The sequence below is a fragment of the Salmo trutta genome, chromosome 16 (assembly GCF_901001165.1).
Source record: "Salmo trutta chromosome 16, fSalTru1.1, whole genome shotgun sequence".
Lineage (NCBI taxonomy): Eukaryota > Metazoa > Chordata > Actinopteri > Salmoniformes > Salmonidae > Salmo > Salmo trutta.
In genome coordinates this window covers 41,333,856-41,352,164 of record NC_042972.1, presented here as the reverse complement: position 1 = coordinate 41,352,164, position 18,309 = coordinate 41,333,856, and the positions used below count along the sequence as shown (strand labels likewise).

Sequence of the window (18,309 nt, the reverse complement as noted above, 5' to 3'; positions counted from 1 at the left end):
TACGTAATCATATTGTATGATAAATAACCTAGCTATGGCAGCTATAGTCTACTATAGCACGAGTCGGCTTGGTTGGTTGCTGTCTCTAGTCTCTCCCTCCCTCCTCCCTGTTCCGTGTCACTCGCTCACACTCACAGCAGCCTAAACACACAGCATTGCCCCTGCTAGAGCATCACCTCGCTCTACCTCCTCTCATTTGCGCTTTATCAGCTCCTAGATTAAAAATGTAATTTTGTTCTGCTCTCTCACTTGAATGGGTCTGGATCTGACCAGGTCTATACGTAACGGGTCTAATTGTCCACAGGTCTCTATATTTTAATAATAAATGTATGCATATCGGGTCCAGATGGGATAGCCCCAGGTCCATTTTGGAACAGGTCCAAATATTTGAACCCTGAAGGCCTCTAACTCTATGCATAATTTATTTATGAAGCCAAATATTTCCGGAATCCATTCAGAGACTGAGGGTAGGGATGTGGTAGTTTCATCAGATAGGAGCAGGTAAGACACAGTAGTTGACGGATATACAGTGCCAGTCAAAAGTTTGGACACACCTACTTATTCAAGGGTATTTCTTTATTTGAAAAAAAAATTACATTGTAGAAAAATAGCGAAGACATCAAAACTATGAAATAACACATATGGAATCATGTAGTAACCAAAAAAGGGTTAAACAGATTCTTCAAAGTAGCCACCCTTTGCCTTGATGACAGCTTTGTACACTCTCTCAACCAGCTTCACCTGGAATGCTTTACCAACAGTCTTGAAGGAGTTCCCAGATATGCTGAGCACTTGTTGGCAGCTTTTCCTTCACTCTGCGCTCCAAATCATCTCAAACCATCTCAATTGGGTTGAGGTCGGGTGATTGGGGAGGATAAGTCATTTGATGCAGCATTCCATCACTCTCCTTCTTGGTCAAATAGCCCTTACACAGCCTGTAGGTGTGTTGGGTCATTGTCCTGTTGAAAAACTAGTGATAGTCCCACTAAGCGTAAAACAGATAGAATGGCATATCGCTGCCGAATGCTGTGGTAGTCATGCTGGTTAAGTGTGCCTTAAATTCTAAATAAATCACAGACTGTCACCAGCAAAGCACCCCCACACCATCTCACCTCCTCCTCCATGATTTACGGTGGGAACCACACATGTGGAGATCATCCGTTCACCTACTCTGCGTCTCACAAAGACACAAAAATCTCAAATTTGGACTCATCAGATCAAAGGACAGATTTCCAAGGGTCTAATGTCCATTCCTCATGTTTTTTGGCACAAGCAAGTCTCTTCTTCTTATTGTCCTTTAGTAGTGGTTTCTTTGCAGCAATTAGACCATGAAGGCCTGATTCACGCAGTCTTCTCTGAACAGTTGATGTTGAGATGTGTCTGTTCCTTGAACTCTGTGAAGCATTTATTTGGGCTGCAATTTCTGAGGCTGGTAACTCTAATGAACTTATCCTCTGCAGCAGAGGTAACTCTGGGTCTTCCTTTCCTGTGGTGGTCCTCATGAGAGCCAGTTTCATCATAGCTCTTGATGGTTTTTGCGACTGCACTTGAAGAAACTTTCAAAGTTTCCAGATTGACTGACCTTCATGTCTTAAAGTAATGATGGACTTTCGTTTCTCTTTGCTTATTTGAGCTGTTCTTCCCGTAATATGGAATTGGTATTTTACCAAATAGGGCTATCTTCTGTATACCACCCCTACCTCTCCTTCTTGGGAAGCAAAAGTCATTCCACTACCTACGAATAGTAAATTCCCCTTTACTGGCTCAAATCGCCGACTGTAACCAACCATTAGTAAACTTTTGGAAAAAAATAGTGTTTGACCAGTACAATGCTATTTTACAGTAAACAAATTGACAACAAACTTTCAGCATGCTTATAGAGAAGGACATTCAACAAGCACAGCACTTACACAAATGACTGATGATTGGCTGAGAGAAATTGATTATAAAAAGATTGTGGGGGCTGTCATGTCAGACTTGAGTGCGGCTTTTGACATTATCGATCATAGTCTGCTGCTGGCAAAACGTATGTGTTATGGCTTTACATTCCCTGCTATATTGTGGATAAAGAGTTACCTATCTAACAGAACACAGAGGGTGTACTTTAATGGAAGCCTCTCCAACATAATCCAGTTAGAAACAGGAATTCCCCAAGGGAGCTGTCTAGTAGGCCCCTTACTTTTTTCAATCTTTACTAACGACATGCCACTGACTTTGAGGAAAGCCAGAGTGTCTATGTATGCGGATGACTCAACAATATACACGTCAGCTACTACAGCGACTGAAATGACTGCAACACTCAACAAAGAGCTGCAGTTAGTTTCAGAGTGGGTGACAAGGAATAAGTTAGCCCTAAATATTTCTAAACCTAAAATCATTGTATTTGGAACAAAATACTCACTAAACCCAATCCTCAACTAATAAATAATGTGGAAATTGAGCAAGTTGAGATGACTAAACTGCTTAGCGTTACCCTGGATTGTGAACTGTCATGGCCAAACATATTGATACAACAGTAGCTAAGTTGGGGAGAAGTATGTCCATGACAAAGCGCTGCTCTACCTTCTTGACAGCACTGTCAACAAGGCAGGTCCTACAGGCCCTAGTTTTGTCGCACCTGGACTACTTTTCAGTCGTGTGGTCAGGTGCCACAAAAAAATGTGCAAGTGGTTAAGAACAGGGCAGCACGGCTGGCCCTTGGATGTACACAGAGAGCTAATATTAATAATACGCATGTCAATCTCTCCTGGCTCAAAATGGAAGAGAGATTGACTTCATCACTACTTGTGTTTATGAGAGGTATTGAGATGTTGAATGCACCGAGCTCTGTTTGAACTACTGGCGCACAGCTTGGAAACCCATGCACACCCCACAAGACATGCCATAAGAGGTCTCTAACAGACTCTGGAAGAAGCACAGTACTACATAAAGCCATGACTACAGGGAACTCTATTCCACATCAAGTAACTCACACAAGCAGTAAAATTTGATTTAAAAAAACAGATTAAAAAACACCTTATGGAACAGTGGGGACTGTGAAGCAACACAAACATAGGCACAGACACTTACATACACACACACAATAACATACACACTATACACACACGTTCACAAGGATTTTGTACTGTATATATGTGGTAGTGTTGGAGTAGGGGTCTGAGGGAACACAGTGTGTTGTGAAATCTGTGAATGAATTGTAATGTTTTTTAAATTGTATAAACTGCCTTAATTTTGCTGGACAACATGAAGAGTAGTTGCTGCCTTGGCAGCAGCTAATGGGGATCCATAATAAATACAATACAATACCTTGTCACAACACAACTGATTGGCTCAAACGCATTAAGAAGGAAAGAAATTCCATAAAATATATTTTAACAAGGCCCACCTGTTAATTGAAATGCATTCCAGGTGACTTCCTCATGAAGCTGGTTGAGAGAATACCAAGAGTGTGCAAAGCTGTCATCAAGGCAAAAATATACTTTGATTTGTTTAACACTTTTTTGGTTACTACATGTTTCCATATGTGTTATTTCATAGTTTTGATGTCTTCACTATTATTCTACAATGTAGAAAATAGTAGAAAAACAGAAAAACCCTCGAATGAGTAGGTGTGTCCAAACGTTTGAATGGTACGGTAGATGGAAAGCTGTGCTTCATTCCTGCCTGGTTGTGTTTTGCATGTTAACCAGTGTTTCACAGTTAAAACAGCAGGTAGGAAGGGAGCAGGCCCCCACTTAATCACGCCATTGAAGGAGCTTATTAGAGAACAATTACTAAATGGCAAGGCTTGTAAATCATAAATTATTTATCAAGAGGACTTTACGAAATGAGAGCAGCATTTTGCAGCAAATCTCCTCTGTGTTGACAGCAGTGGCCTCATGAGTATTCATAGGAGTGGGCTCAGCCTCAGACCAGGGCCTTCTAGTGACAGTCACCAAGGACATCAGGCCATAGTTACAGTACAGGCTGCAATCTGTCTTTCTGTTAGCACTAACCATACTAGCACTACTGTTCATAAAGGCACTGAGAGGGCTTTTCTTTCTTTTGTTCTTTTATTTTCATTCTTTATAACTGTGCCCTCTCTCTTTCTCTCCTTGACACATATTATACTATCTGAGAGTGGAACAACAAAAATGACCTCACAAACATATAACAATGCTGTTTTGCTATTTTTCTCCAGTCTTTGATTAACCTTCCTTAACAGGCCAGAGCTTACATGCCTTTTATGCCCAGCTTATCTCTCATTCCATTGGATAGAGTGCTACTTAAAGGACCAATAACAAAAGCCGAGACTAGAAAGTGCCCAAACACACACGCACTGAGCTGTTGGCTTCACATAGGGAAAAAAGAGAAGGGATAAGAAGCGGAAGTGGAAGAAAGCGGCTCACCACAGATGCGTATAATCAGCTACAAGTACTACTATTTATCATTAGTCAATGTCAATGGGGTTGTTTTTCTCTGTTGCAGGTGGAGTGTCTTTCCCCTTGCCATTGAGGGCTCTCTCTCTCTCTCTCTCTCTCTCTCTCTCTCTCTCTCTCTCTCTCTCTCTCTCTCTCTCTCTCTCTCTCTCTCTCTCTCAGTATTACTGTAATGTTCTAAATGGCCAGTGACATTGAAGAAAATACTGGGTTGTACATAATGAGGATCAAAATGGATAATTTAAAATGGGCTAAGTATATAAGGGCACATTACTATGATCATTTAAAATGGGCTAAGTATATAAGGGCACATTACTATGATCATTTAAAATGGGCTAAGTATACAAGGGCACATTACTATGATCATTTAAAATGGGCTAAGTATACAAGGGCACATTACTATGATCATTTAAAATGGGCTAAGTATATAAGGGCACATTACTATGATCATTTAAAATGGGCTAAGTATATAAGGGCACATTACTATGATCATTTTTTTTTTTAAGTAAAAAAAGCTTGAGCTTTTGTCCATCAAACGCTATACTTGATCCCAGGCTGTACGACCACAGTGGGGAAAACCAGAGCGACTGAATTCAGGTCAGCTCAAGAGGGAGAAGCAGAGATTTAGCGCTAACCAATTTAACGAGACCCACATTTTAAAGTAATGTCTCTGCAAAACCACCTAGGGTGTAGGGTATTTCCCAGACTAAACATTGTCATTGGCAATTTCCAGTCATGAAGAAATCTTTTGCTACATCAACATATGATTGAGAGACCCGGTGTGTTGAGTACACATTTGGCTACCAAGCCACTGTCTACCTGTGAATTAATATCCATTGTAGTGTCTAGAGAGAAAAAAACTGTCACTTTTAATCTTCTGCCTTCAAAACAATTCAACAAAACCAACACTGACTGTCATGAAAATGTATATTATCACTGCTGTTTTCCTGCCAAAAGAAAAGCAGAGCACTCTCCTGTAATACAGGTCAGCACAGCACCTGTGACATACAAAGGTAATGTACCATTAGCTGGAAACATATAATGACTAGCACAGCAAAGCATGACGGCAACGGGGTGCCCACGCACACACAATTACACACAGGAACACACACAGGCATGCACGGATGGACGAAGCATGCACATACCCAGACTCTGCCCTGCCACTGACATCTTTAATTACCTCTTAGACACAATCGCTCTCCTTAACCGTGTGTTAATTATGCACTTTTTCCAAAGTACGTTCTTCTTACTTCAACAGCTCTGTATTCTCTCTCTCTCTCTCTCTCTCTCTCTCTCTCTCTCTCCAGATAAGGACATGAGCAGGGGGAGTTGGAAGCACTCATTTGCATTCACCACAGTAACACTCTCACAGAACTGAGTCACACGCCTATTGGACTAGGACATTCTATTCTGCATCAGGACGGACATCAACAGAGTGGACTACACCGCAAATCATACATATTGAATCATTCAAGAACCCATCAGTATAACAGAAGAGGGACTTTGGCTTTTCATCGATCAGTTTTGCAATGCGTGGAACATGAAAATGTAAATGCAATAAGATGCAGCATGAATTTCCAAGGCTTTCTATGAATTTCTAGGCCTTACACAGTGCATCAACTTTATTGGAGGAATAAAACATTTTAAAAAATGACAACATAAAATTTAAATAATTTCAAACTGCCAATAACAGCCAAATCCACCAAATGTCAAATGATATTCATCTGTTGGCTAAGGACAGCAGAGGCTGCTGAGGTTCCGATGAAACCAAACAGAAGAAAGAGTGACATTTTGCCATCCAAGGGACACAACTCACTTGGCCGTCGGGTTGAGGGATCACTTGCAATTTTTTACTGGATCTTAAAGCTGTCTCTAAGCTGCTCCACATTATGTCCTGTCAGATCAATATGGGAACCACCCTCTACTCTACCCCATCTTGACAGGAGGCTGTCTCCTACCCCCACTGGTCCTCAGTCATACACTGGGGTTTTCTAGAGTCCTCGCCTCCACTATATTCATCCTGATGTTCCCATTCCCTCTCCTTTCTCCCATATTTCCTATCCATTTTGTTTACCACGTCGTATAATCCCCTCTATCTCCCCAGACGACCCCAGAGACCCCCCCACCCCACCCACTTCCCCAACCAACCGCCCCTACCCAGATGTGGGGGCAGACCCCTCCCTCTCACCTCCACTGGGAACCTCCTGCCATTGATGCTGTGTTCAGAGCCATCTGATCCATTGCTCTGGCCCCAGTGGAACTCCACCTTCTCAGCCTTAAAACGCCCCGGGAGGCCTGCACCACGCACAAAGTAGTCATCCTTCAGCATGATGGCCACTGAGAGAGAGAGAGAGAGAGAGAGTCACCATATTATCAAACTTCATAATGTTCACACACTGAAGGAACATAACAAAAAAGTACTTACGAATTAGCTAAACTGATCATCAATTATTGCAAATAGTATAAACAAGACAGAACAAACACCAGTCAGATTCACACCAACTACTTTTTCTGAGCTTTTGCATTCACCACATTTTGTGTGGTTATTCTTAGATACTGTATAGAGGGAATTGTTGATATTTTCTTTAATGTTTCTTTTAGATAACATTTTCTTTGGAAATATGAGCTAAAAATGCAGTTTAGTATTTTACAGATAGAAATATGGAAAAAAAGATATATCCAAAAATCTGCTCTATACAAGTCTGGTCCTGGAGTGTCTTAACAAAATGAAACCCAAATATTTAGGCTGACCTCATCCAGTGACTAGAAAAATAGAATTGCAGTATATGCAAATATGCACATATTTACATTTTACATTTTAGTCATTTAGCAGACGCTCTTATTGCCTCATTGCATATTTTTATACAATATTTCAGAAAAGTTGTAATACAAAAAGGCCTTATATTGGTGTCTATATTCAACTGGTAAAAGGTCAATGTGATATGAATCAGGGGGAAAAAAGACCCAATTAAAACCTGTTAGGGCTAGGGGGCAGTATTTGCACGGCCGGATAAAAAAACATACCCGATTTAATCTGGTTACTACTCCTGCCCAGTAACTAGAATATGCATATAAAGTTTCTAAAACTGTTTGAATGGTGTCTGTGAGTATAACAGAACTCATATGGCAGTCAAAACCCTGAGACAAATCCTGACAGGAAACTGAAATCTGATGTGTGGATATCACTTCAAACATTTGCCATTGAAACACACAGGGGCTTGTGATTCATTTAGCACTTCCTATGGCTTCCACTAGATGTCCCCAGTCTTTACAAAGTGGTTTGAGTCTCCTACTATCAAAATTGACTGAAAGAGAGGATGTTTATCTTGGTCACAGGGGATGGGCCATTACCATTGTGACGTCGGCGCCCATGGGTACTCTCCCTTTTCGAAACGTTTTGAAAGACAATGCAACCGTCCCAATGGAATATTATTGAAGCCCTGGTTGAAAAAGCCCCTAAAGATTTATGTTATACAACGTTTGACATGTTTGAACAAACTTAAATATATATATTTTTCTCATTCCTGACGACAAGTCAGACGCACACGGTACATTTTCACTAGCCTTCGGAGCGCGCTAACACTATTGGGACATACATTATTACCTTTTTTGAACAAAACTACATTTGTTATGGACCTGGGATGCCTAAAAGTGCCTTCTGATAAAGATAATCAAAGGTAAGGGATTATTTACAATAGTATTTTTGATGGTTGATCGTTCCGAGATTGCTCCAACATTTATAGCCTAGACTTTTTTTCTGGGCATACCACGTCGTTTATTGCAAAGTGTGATTTCCCAGTAAAGTTATTTTTAAATCTGGCAAAGAGATGGCATTCAAGACATGTTAATCTATAAGTCTTTGAATGACAATATTACATTTTAACAATGTTTTCGAATAGTAATTTTGTAAATTGTAGCGCTGATTCATCGGAAGCATTTGAGGGAAAAGATTTTCTGAACGTCATGCGCCGATGTAAAATGCTGTTTTTATATATAAATATGAACTTTATCGAACAAAAAATGCATGTGTTGTGTAACATGATGTCCTAGGAGTGTCATCTGATGAAGGTTGTCAAAGGTTAGTGCTGCATTTAGCTGTGTTTTGGGTATTTGTGATGCATGCTAGTTGCTTTGAAAATGGCTGTGTGATTATTTCTGGCTGGGTACTCTGCTGACAAAATCTAATGTTTTGCTTTTGCTGTAAAGCCTTTTTGAAATCGGACAACGTGGTTCGATTCAGGAGAGGTGTATCTATAAAACGGTGTAAAATAGTCATATGTTTGAGAAATTGAAGTTATAGCATTTATGAGGTTTTGCATTTAGCGCGACGCGATTCCACTGGCTGTTGATTAGGGTGGGACGCAAGCGTCCCACTGGCCCAGACAGGTTAAGGTGTGATGCCTCGCCTTAAAGAACTGACAGCATTTTAGCAACATTAAATCTAATTAAAATCTGTTCATATACACCCCCAAGAATAATATGACAAGCGAGCACATAGATATGGTCACTTTCACGTTTTCATAAATTCTTAGAATGTTTGGGAATTACGTATACCAAGGCATTTGTGAGCATTCTATAGCAATATAGAGTGGGAAACGTCCGTGCGTTCGGACATTTAATAGACACTGCAGTAAATAAAATGTCTCGTCCAGGACCAGAGTCTACACAGACCGGAGCACCATAGCCAATCAGAGCTAGAGTAGGCCTTTATACAAACAAGTAATTTGCCACACAGGCCTGCCATCATTCACTTTGAACTGGACTGTGTGTTTACAAGCAGTTGCACCAGCATGACATTAGATCATGAGAACGCATTCACCAAAATTCACAAAATACACCTGAATGGATATCTGCAAATATGTCAATACCACGGGAGAGCTTGCAAACTATTACGGACTACAAAGGGAAAGCCAGCCGCGATCTGCCCAGTGACTCAAGCTTACCAGACGAGCTAAATGCCTTTTATGCTTGCTTCGAGGCAAGCAACATTAAAGCATGCATGAGAGCACCAGCTGTTCTGGATGACTGTGTGATCATGCTCTCTGTAGCTGATGTGAGCAAGACCTTTAAACAGGTCAACATTCACAAGGACGCGGGGCTAGACGGATTACCAGGACGTGTTCTCAGAGCATGCGCGGACCATCTGGCAAGTGTCTTCACTGACATTTTCAACCAAGTCTGTAATACCTACATGTTTTCAAGCAGACCAACACAGTCCCTGTGCCCAAGAAAGCGAAGTTAACCTGCCTAAATGACTACTGCCCCGTAGCACTGTTTTCAAAAGCTGGTCATGGCTCACATCAACACCATCATCCCGGAAATCCTAGACCCACTCCAATTCGCATATCGCCCCAACAGATCCACAGATGACGTAATCTCGATCGCACTCCACAATACACTTTCCCACCTGGACAAAAGGAACACCTATGTGATAATGCTGTTAATTGACTACAGCTCAGGGTTCAACACCATAGTGCCCTTCAAGCTCATCACTAAGCTAAGGACCTCAGGACTAAACACCTCCCTCTGCAACTGGATCCTGGACTTCCTGATGGGCCACATCCAGGTGGTAAGGGTAGGCAACAACACATCTGCCACGCTGATCCTCAGGGGTGTGTGCTTAGTCTCCTCCTGTACTCCCTCCTCCTGTACTCCCTGTTCACCCACAAACACCTATGTGATAATGCTGTTAATTGACTACAGCTCAGGGTTCAACACCATAGTGCCCTTCAAGCTCATCACTAAGCTAAGGACCTCGGGACTAAACACCTCCCTCTGCAACTGGATCCTGGACTTCCTGATGGGCCGCATCCAGGTGGTAAGGGTAGGCAACAACACATCTGCCACGCTGATCCTCAGGGGTGTGTGCTTAGTCTCCTCCTGTACTCCCTGTTCACCCACAAACGCATGGCCAAACACGACTCCAACACCGTCATTAAGTTTACTGATGACACAACAGTGTTAGGCCTGATTACCAACAACAATTAGACAGCTTATAGGGAGGAGGTCAGAGACCTGGCAGTGTGGTGCCAGGACAACAACCTCTCCCTCAATGTGAGCAAGACAAAGGAGCTGATCGCGGACTACAGGAATAGGAGGGCCGAACAGTCCCCCATTAACGTCGATGGGGCTGTAGTGGAGCGGGTCGAGAGTTTCAAGTTCTTTTGTGTCCACATCACCAACAAACTATCATGGTCCAAACACACCAAGACAGTCGTGAAGAGGGCACGACAACACCTTTTCCCACTCAGGGGACTGAAAAGATTTGGCATGGGTCCCCAGATCCTCAAAAAGTTATACAGCTGCACCATCGAGAGCATCCTGACCGGTTGCATCACTGCTTGGTATGGCAACTGCTCGGCATCTGACCGTGAGGTAATACAGAGGGTAGTGCGTACGGTACCCAGTACATCACTGGGGCCAAACTTCCTGCCATCCAGGACCTCTATACTAGGCGGTGTCAGAGGAAGGCAAGTGGTACCGGAGTGCCAAGTCTAGGTTCCAAAAGACTCCTTAACAGCTTCTAACCCCAAGCCATAAGACAGCGAAACAATTAATCAATTAACCCCCGCTTTGTTTTACACTGCTGCTACTCACTGTTTATTATCTATGCATACTGTAGTCACTTTATGTACAAATTACCTCGAATAACCTGTACCCTTGCACATTGACTCGGTACCGGTACCCCCTGTACATAACCTCGTTATTGTTATTTTATTGTGTTATTTTTTATTTTATTTTATACCTTAGTTTATTTAGAAAGTATTTTCTTACCTCTATTTCTTGAACTGCATTGTTGGTTTAAGGGCTTGTAAATAAGCATTTCACGGTTGTTGTATTCGGAAAATGTGACAAATACAATTTCAGTTAATTTGAGTCCTCTTGCATTTTGGAACTTTGAAGTGCTATTAATCAAACAACCATGAAAAGGTAGGCTCTCTCTCCCTCAGTTATGCGCATCAACAACAAGATCAACAACTAATGCTAGCCAGAGCAAGATGAGCTAGAATCTAACAAAGGAAGATTAAATAAACCCTATCAAATTTTTCCAGATATTTGGAAAAAAATGAATTTAATCCATTTTAGAATAAGGCTGTAAAGTATCACAAATTTGGTTGTCTGCTTTCCAATATACACTGGGAGACAAATTAACCTTTCAGCAGGACAATAACCAAAAACATAAGGCCAAACGTACACTAGAGTTGCTTACCAAAACGACACTTAATGCTCCTGAATGGCCAAGTTACAGTTTTGACTTACAGTATCAGTCAAAAGTTTGAACACACCTACTCATTCAATGGTTTTTCTTAATTTTTGACTATTTTCTACACTGTAGAATAATAGTTAAGTCATCAAAACTATGAAATAACACATATGGAATCATGTAATAACCAAAAAAGTGTTAAACAAATCAAAATATACTTTACATTTGAGATTCTTCAATTTAGCCACCCTTTGCCTTGATGACAGCTTTGCACACTCTTGGCATTCTCTCAACCAGATTCATGAGAAAGTCACCTGGAATGCATTTCAATTAACAAGTGTGTCTTGTTAAAAGTTAATTTGTGGAATTTCTTTCCTTCTCTATGCGTTTTAGACAATCAGTTGTGTTGTGAAAAGGTCGGGGTGGTTTACAGAAGATAGCCCTATTTGGTAAAAGACCAAGTTCCTATTACCGCAAAGATATCTACAATAAGCAAATAAAAATTACAGTCCATCATTACTTTAAGACATGAAGGTCAGTCAATCCCAAAAAATGTCAAGAACTTTGAAAGTTTCTTCAAGTGCAGTCGCAAAAAACACCAAGAGCTATGATGAAACTGGCTCTCATGAGGACCACCACAGGAAAGGAAGACCCAGAGTTACCTCTGCTGCAGAGGATAAGTTCATTAGTTACCAGCCTCAGAAATTGCAGCCCAAATAAATGCTTCACAGAGTTTAAGTAACAAACACATGTCAACATCAACTATTCAGAAGAGACTGTGTGAATCAGGCCTTCATGATCGAACTGCTGCAAAGAAACCACAACACCAATAAGAAGAAGAGACTTGCTTGGACCAAGATACACAAGCAATGGACATTAGACCAGTGGAAATCTTTCCTCCAAATTTGAGATTTTTGTGTCTTTGTGAGATGCAGAGTAGGTGAACGGATGATCTCCGCATGTGTGGTTCCCACCGTGAAGCATGGATTAGGAGGTGTGATGGTGTGGGGGTGCATTGCTAGTGATTTAGAGGCACACTTAACCAGCATGGTTACCACAGCATTCTGCAGCGATATGTCATCCCATCTGGTTTGCGCTTAGTGGAGTGGGACTATCATTTGTTTTTCAACAGGACAATGACTCAACACACGTCCAGGCTGTGTAAGGGCTATTTGACCAGGAAGGAGCGTGATGGAATGCTGCATCAGATGACTTGAAAATGGCTGTCTAGCAATGACCAACAATCAACTTGACAGATCTTGAAGAATTTTTTAAAGAATAATGTGCAGATATTGTGCAATCCAGGTGTGCAACGTTTTTAGAGACTTACCCCAAAAGACACAGTTGTAATCGCTGCCAATAAAGTATTGACTCAGGGGTGTGAATAGTTATGTAAATTAGACATTTCTATATTGAATTTTCAATACATTTCTAAACATTTCTAAAAACATGTTTTCACATTGTCATTATGGTGTATTGTATGTAGATGGGTGAGACATTTTCTTTTAATCAATTTTGAATTCAGGCTGTAACACAACAAAATGTGAATACTTTCTGAAGGCACTGTATCTTCTCAGCCACTTCTAATTGTCTCTATAAGTCCATTGTTATTTAATCATCCTCTTGTTGAAATAAAGTGGGAATTGACAGAGGGGTACATTTTTGGGATTCACAAATTTGTCTGAAAAAACCCACATTTAATTAAGCAATATGACCTTAAATAAATGCTCCCACTGTCAAACCGATGTCTTACTGTCATTGAATTTCAGAATTGTTTTTACTCCTCCATTCACAGGAGATTTCTGTCCCATTTCGAAGAAGCACTCAAGTGGCCTGTTTGTCATCCTAACATCTTCAGCAAAGTCTGAAACTTGAGACATGTCAAACTAAATACACTAGGCCTTTTAAATACATTGACTTAGTTTGACATTTCTCAGGTCGGATACTCTGCCAAAGTCTTTGACCCTTGAACAATTGGCTGGTCTATCACAGTTTATTTCCTCTCCTTGTGTAGTTTGTTTCCTCTGGGAGATATTGGAGATTTTAAGAGATGTGTTGCCTGGTGCTTTTACAAGGTTGTTGGCACTCCCACTGAAATTCTACCAGTCTGCATCCAGGATGCTAAGGTTACACTAAGTAGTAAGGCCTCCTGTGGGAGCCTGGCCTTCTTGGCATACCTCATAATACCACTGAGACAAATGGCAGTCAAATCAAAGCTGAGGGATTAACAATGCATAGTGTGCTTAAGGTGTTGCTTAGCATCTATTGCATGGGACTCAAAGCAGAGAAAGGTGATGTGGAGGGAGACTACCACTGTGGCTAAGCTAAATACACTCCACTGTATTGCTGCTACGTTTAGTCTCATTTTATGGTTACGGTTTATGCTAACAGGCTAGCGGAAGGGATGACATGGCAGTTTACATTAGCGCTCAGAGCAAGGCAGGGATAAAAAACACATTTCTTGCTCTCTATTTTCATCATTTGTTTTTGCCTTTTGTTGATTCAGCGTCCTAATCCAGCATGCGAGGGGAAGGCAGGTCCTGGGAGTTTCATTAGCGATGGGAGCCAGTGTTTGGGAACGCTAACAGGCGAGCAGGAATTAGACGCTAAGCCAGCGAGACCTTGGACCGCAGTGTGTGAAAACAGGGGGCTGATATGGATATAAAGCCTTGATCAATGCAAATATTTCTTCAAGACTTGAAGACTCCAAGTCCTCATGAATTTCTTAAAAGGTTTATTTGATACGATTCTGTGAAAGTATTCTCCCTTCATCCTTCCAGCCGCCCTCTTCTCCCTCTCAAAAACCCTGATACTATTCTTCTGGCCGTGAGACATATAATGACTTCCTGCTTCAAGGTGAAAGGATTAGAGTTCAGCCAAGGCTACAGTTTTCACAGAAGTATGAGGATTTTGAGAAGAAGCTGATTGAAGCATCCATTATTCAGAGATGCTTACCCCTTCCTTCCTGGTTTACTACACTGTTCATCAGCCACCCCCTTCAGGTGATTACTTCACAGATGCTCAGCTGTCATTTATAAATAGTGGAGAATGTACTGTATAAATAATGCATGGCACAACAAGAGGACATTTGTCTTGTTAGGCATGCATTATGGAGTAAGCAGAGATAAGAAGCTGTGCGCTATTTCGTTCCGCAGCTGTTGTTTGTGTTAGCACTTTATTTGACTCGGTGGGCTGCGCCACTGCTACGCTAACGTGCTGTACTAACCTGTACTACACCGGTGCTCCCCCACCATGCCTGCAGAGCAGACAGCTCAGGGGTGGCACTCATCTTTTAACACACCGTGGCCTTGGGAAGAGACGGCTGTGGCCATCAGAGTCTCGGAAAAACACCACGCGATCAGGGACAGACATTTCTCATGCTGAATGAGTTGAGTCTCTCTCTTTTTCTCCGAGTCTTCTCTCTAACACTGAGTGACGACAGGGATGCTAATAAACTGCTGAGAAGACGTACAGTACCCCATCAGATGAACCTGACGCTCTTTCATCTAAACAACAAGCTTTCCCCCCCACCTCCCCCCACTACACTACATTGAGGAATGTGTATGGGCCATTCACTCACTCACTGACTACTAGAGAGGGAGCAGAAAATAACACCAGTGTTAGCCTTGATAGAAATATGGCAAGCTTCATGGGCTATAAGATCTTCATTATATGATAGAACAGTTTAAGAGGAACTCAATAGATCATTCACAGAGAGTGGGATTACATGTTATACAAGGTGTACGTATGTGCCCACCATTTTAAAAGCCTATACAGGGGTCCATTAAGGTTCACCATTTGGGAGAGATGGACCAGGGACAACACCAGTTCATACATGACACATCGTGTCCAGAGAGATTCATAAAATCAAATATCTGGCAATACAGAAATCACACTGGGACATTTGTTTCCTCAGGTCTGCAGAGAGACCCTGTAATAGGACATCTGGCCTTGTTGTGACTGCTGTCAATACTGACGCCAGCCACCTGTGGCCCTCGCTCCCACAAGCATTTCAACTACATTTGTAGGCAGAAAGAGAGGACGATCCATCTTTGTGACAGATAGAAATTGTGAAAAAAACCTGTCTTAGACAGGGAACATCCATGAGATGCTATAAGAGCTGAATGCAGATGTCCAAAAACAGCTTTTTCAGGTTTTCATCTGTACCAGTGATAGATTCACTAATATGGAGACATCACCTAAACGCTCAAATCCACTCCTACCACAAATATTGTATTGGACTGCTCTATATGTTTTTAAACTACCCAAATGTATATATAAAGTGTGATTTTAAAGGAGATATGCCTATTTTTCTCCCATGTTGTGGAAGCTTGGCGAATTACAACAGGCTATTTTAAAACAATTCTCCTCCTTCCCTCCCCCACCCCCTTTCTCAACAAGCCTAGAGTCACTCCCCCTTTGCACGCTCTCTCCCTTTCGTACTTAAACGTGTGGATTTGTTTACATAGACATAGCTAGCCAGCCATTTCATACGGCTACAGCAACAGTCCACTAGCTAACCACTGGAGACACAGAATGTCGGGTGATGAGGTGAAATATAACGTTAAACCATATCGCAACGTTGTACTTTCAATTTGTCAACTTTCTGTGATGTGTTCTGTCGGTTCCCTTGCTAGCCTTGCTGATGTTTGATAAACCACAGCTAGTTTGACACTATTGCAGCTGTAGCTAGTTGCAATAGTTTCAACCTGTAACGAGTGAGCTGAGAGTCGGGAAGCAAGTTCAGTGAGTGAGGTTTTAATTAATAAAAGAAACAATGACCACGAAACACAAACAACGCACCTACATGAAAACAGAGCCAATAACACCTGAGGAAAGAACCAAGCGGAGTGACAGATATAGGGAAGATAATCAAGGTGATGGAGTATAGGTGAGTGTCATGAGGAGCAGGTGCGCGAGATGATGGGGACAGGTGTGTGGGATAATCAGAAGCCTGATGACCTAGAGCTCGGAGAGGGAGTATACGTGACTCAACCTTGTCAAATAGTTTTGTAATAGCCAATGCATGTAAGAAAGTATCTCACATAGCAGGACATCTAACGTGATTCAATGTATCCGCAGGTTTTGTTGGACAATGTTGATGGCAGTCAGACTAGCAGGGCAAGAGGCAGGGGTAGAGCCAGAGCCAGAAGATGGACAGGGAGAGGCAGGGGTAGAGGAACAGCCATGGGAAGAGGATGGACATGCAGAGGAAGGCAGCAGAGAGACAGAAATTAGGATGAGGAGAGGCTTTTTGCTCTCCTCAGTGAAAGAATGGCTGACACACAGGTTTGTATTATGTTAAAAAAAAGCCTATATATTTAACAAAAATATATTTTCTTGAATAATTAACGTATGAACATACTATATTCAATAGGTACATGATCTAGTTTGTTCAATTTGCACTAGAAATTTGATTCTGAATTGGCTTTGAATTAATTGTAAACCTTGACCACACACATGACAAATACCTTTAGTGGAGTGTGGAGAGAAATATCACATTCAGCCTTACTGATAATAGGCTACAGTGGGAAGAAAAAGCATGTGAACCCTTTAGAATTACCTGGATTTCTACATAAATTGGACATAAAAGAAATCTATCTTCATCCAAGTGACAAAAATAGACGAACACAGTCTGCTTAAACTAATAACACACAATTACAATTTTTCATGTCTTTATTGAACACACTGTGTAAACATTCACAGTGCAGGTTGGGAAAAGTATGTGAACCCTTGGATTTAATAACTGGTTGACCCTCCTTTGGCAGCAATAACCTCAACCAAATGTTTTCTGTAGTTATGGATCAGACCTACACAACAGTCAGGAGGAATTTTGGACCATTCCTCTTTACAAAACTCTTTCAGTTCCACAATATTCTTGGGATGTCTGGTGTGAACCGCTCTCTAGAGGTCGTGCCACAGCATCTCAGTCGGGTTGAGGTCAGGACTGGGCCACTCCAGAAGGTGTATTTTCTTCTGTTCAAGCCATTCTGTTGTTGATTTACTTCTGCCTTTTGGGTTGTTGTCCTGTTGCGTCACCTAACTTCTGTTGAGCTTCAATTGGCGGACAGATAGCCTTACATTCTCCTGCAAAATGTCTTGATTAACTTGGGAATTCATTTTTCCGTCGATGACAGCAAGCTGTCCAGGCCCTGAGGAGGCAAAGCAGCCCCAAACCATGATGCTCTCTCCACCATAGTTTACAGTTGGGATGAGGTTTTGATGTTGGTGTGCTGTGGTGGTGTTGCAGAATCTGGGGCCTTCAGAACAGGTGAATATATAATGAGATCATGTGACAGATCATGTGACACTTAGATTGCACACAGGTGGACTTTATTTTATTAATTATGTGACTTCTGAAGGTAAATGTTTGCACCAGATCTTATTTAGGGGCTTCATAGCAAAGGGGGTGAATATGCACACACACACCACTTTTCCGTTTTTTATTTTTTAGAATTTTTTTAAACAAGTAATTTTTTTATTTAACTTCACCAATTTGGACTATTTTGTGTATGTCCATTACATGAAATCCAAATAAAAATCAATTTAAATTACAGGTTGTAATGCAACAAAATAGGAAAAACGCCAAGGGGGATGAAAACTTTTGCAAGGCACTGTACCCCTGGACAAATGAACTCAATTAATTATTTTAAGTGGTAATCAGCAAGTCGTCCATGACCCCAGGCT

At 41.5% G+C, this 18,309-nt stretch overlaps 1 protein-coding gene across 3 annotated transcripts in view; it reads right to left on the bottom strand.

Annotated features, from left to right (window-relative positions):
• Positions 1 to 18,309, bottom strand: part of ptprga (protein tyrosine phosphatase receptor type Ga) — a 271,602-nt gene that overhangs the window by 77,044 nt on the left and 176,249 nt on the right. For 2 of the 3 annotated variants that reach the window (XM_029694392.1, XM_029694393.1), the window contains one exon: positions 6,607 to 6,755. In XM_029694392.1, coding sequence (XP_029550252.1) covers positions 6,607 to 6,755 — 149 coding nt within the window. Of the gene's footprint in view, positions 1 to 5,598; positions 5,651 to 6,606; positions 6,756 to 18,309 lie in introns of those variants that run through there. The other variant, XM_029694394.1, reaches the window with a different exon arrangement.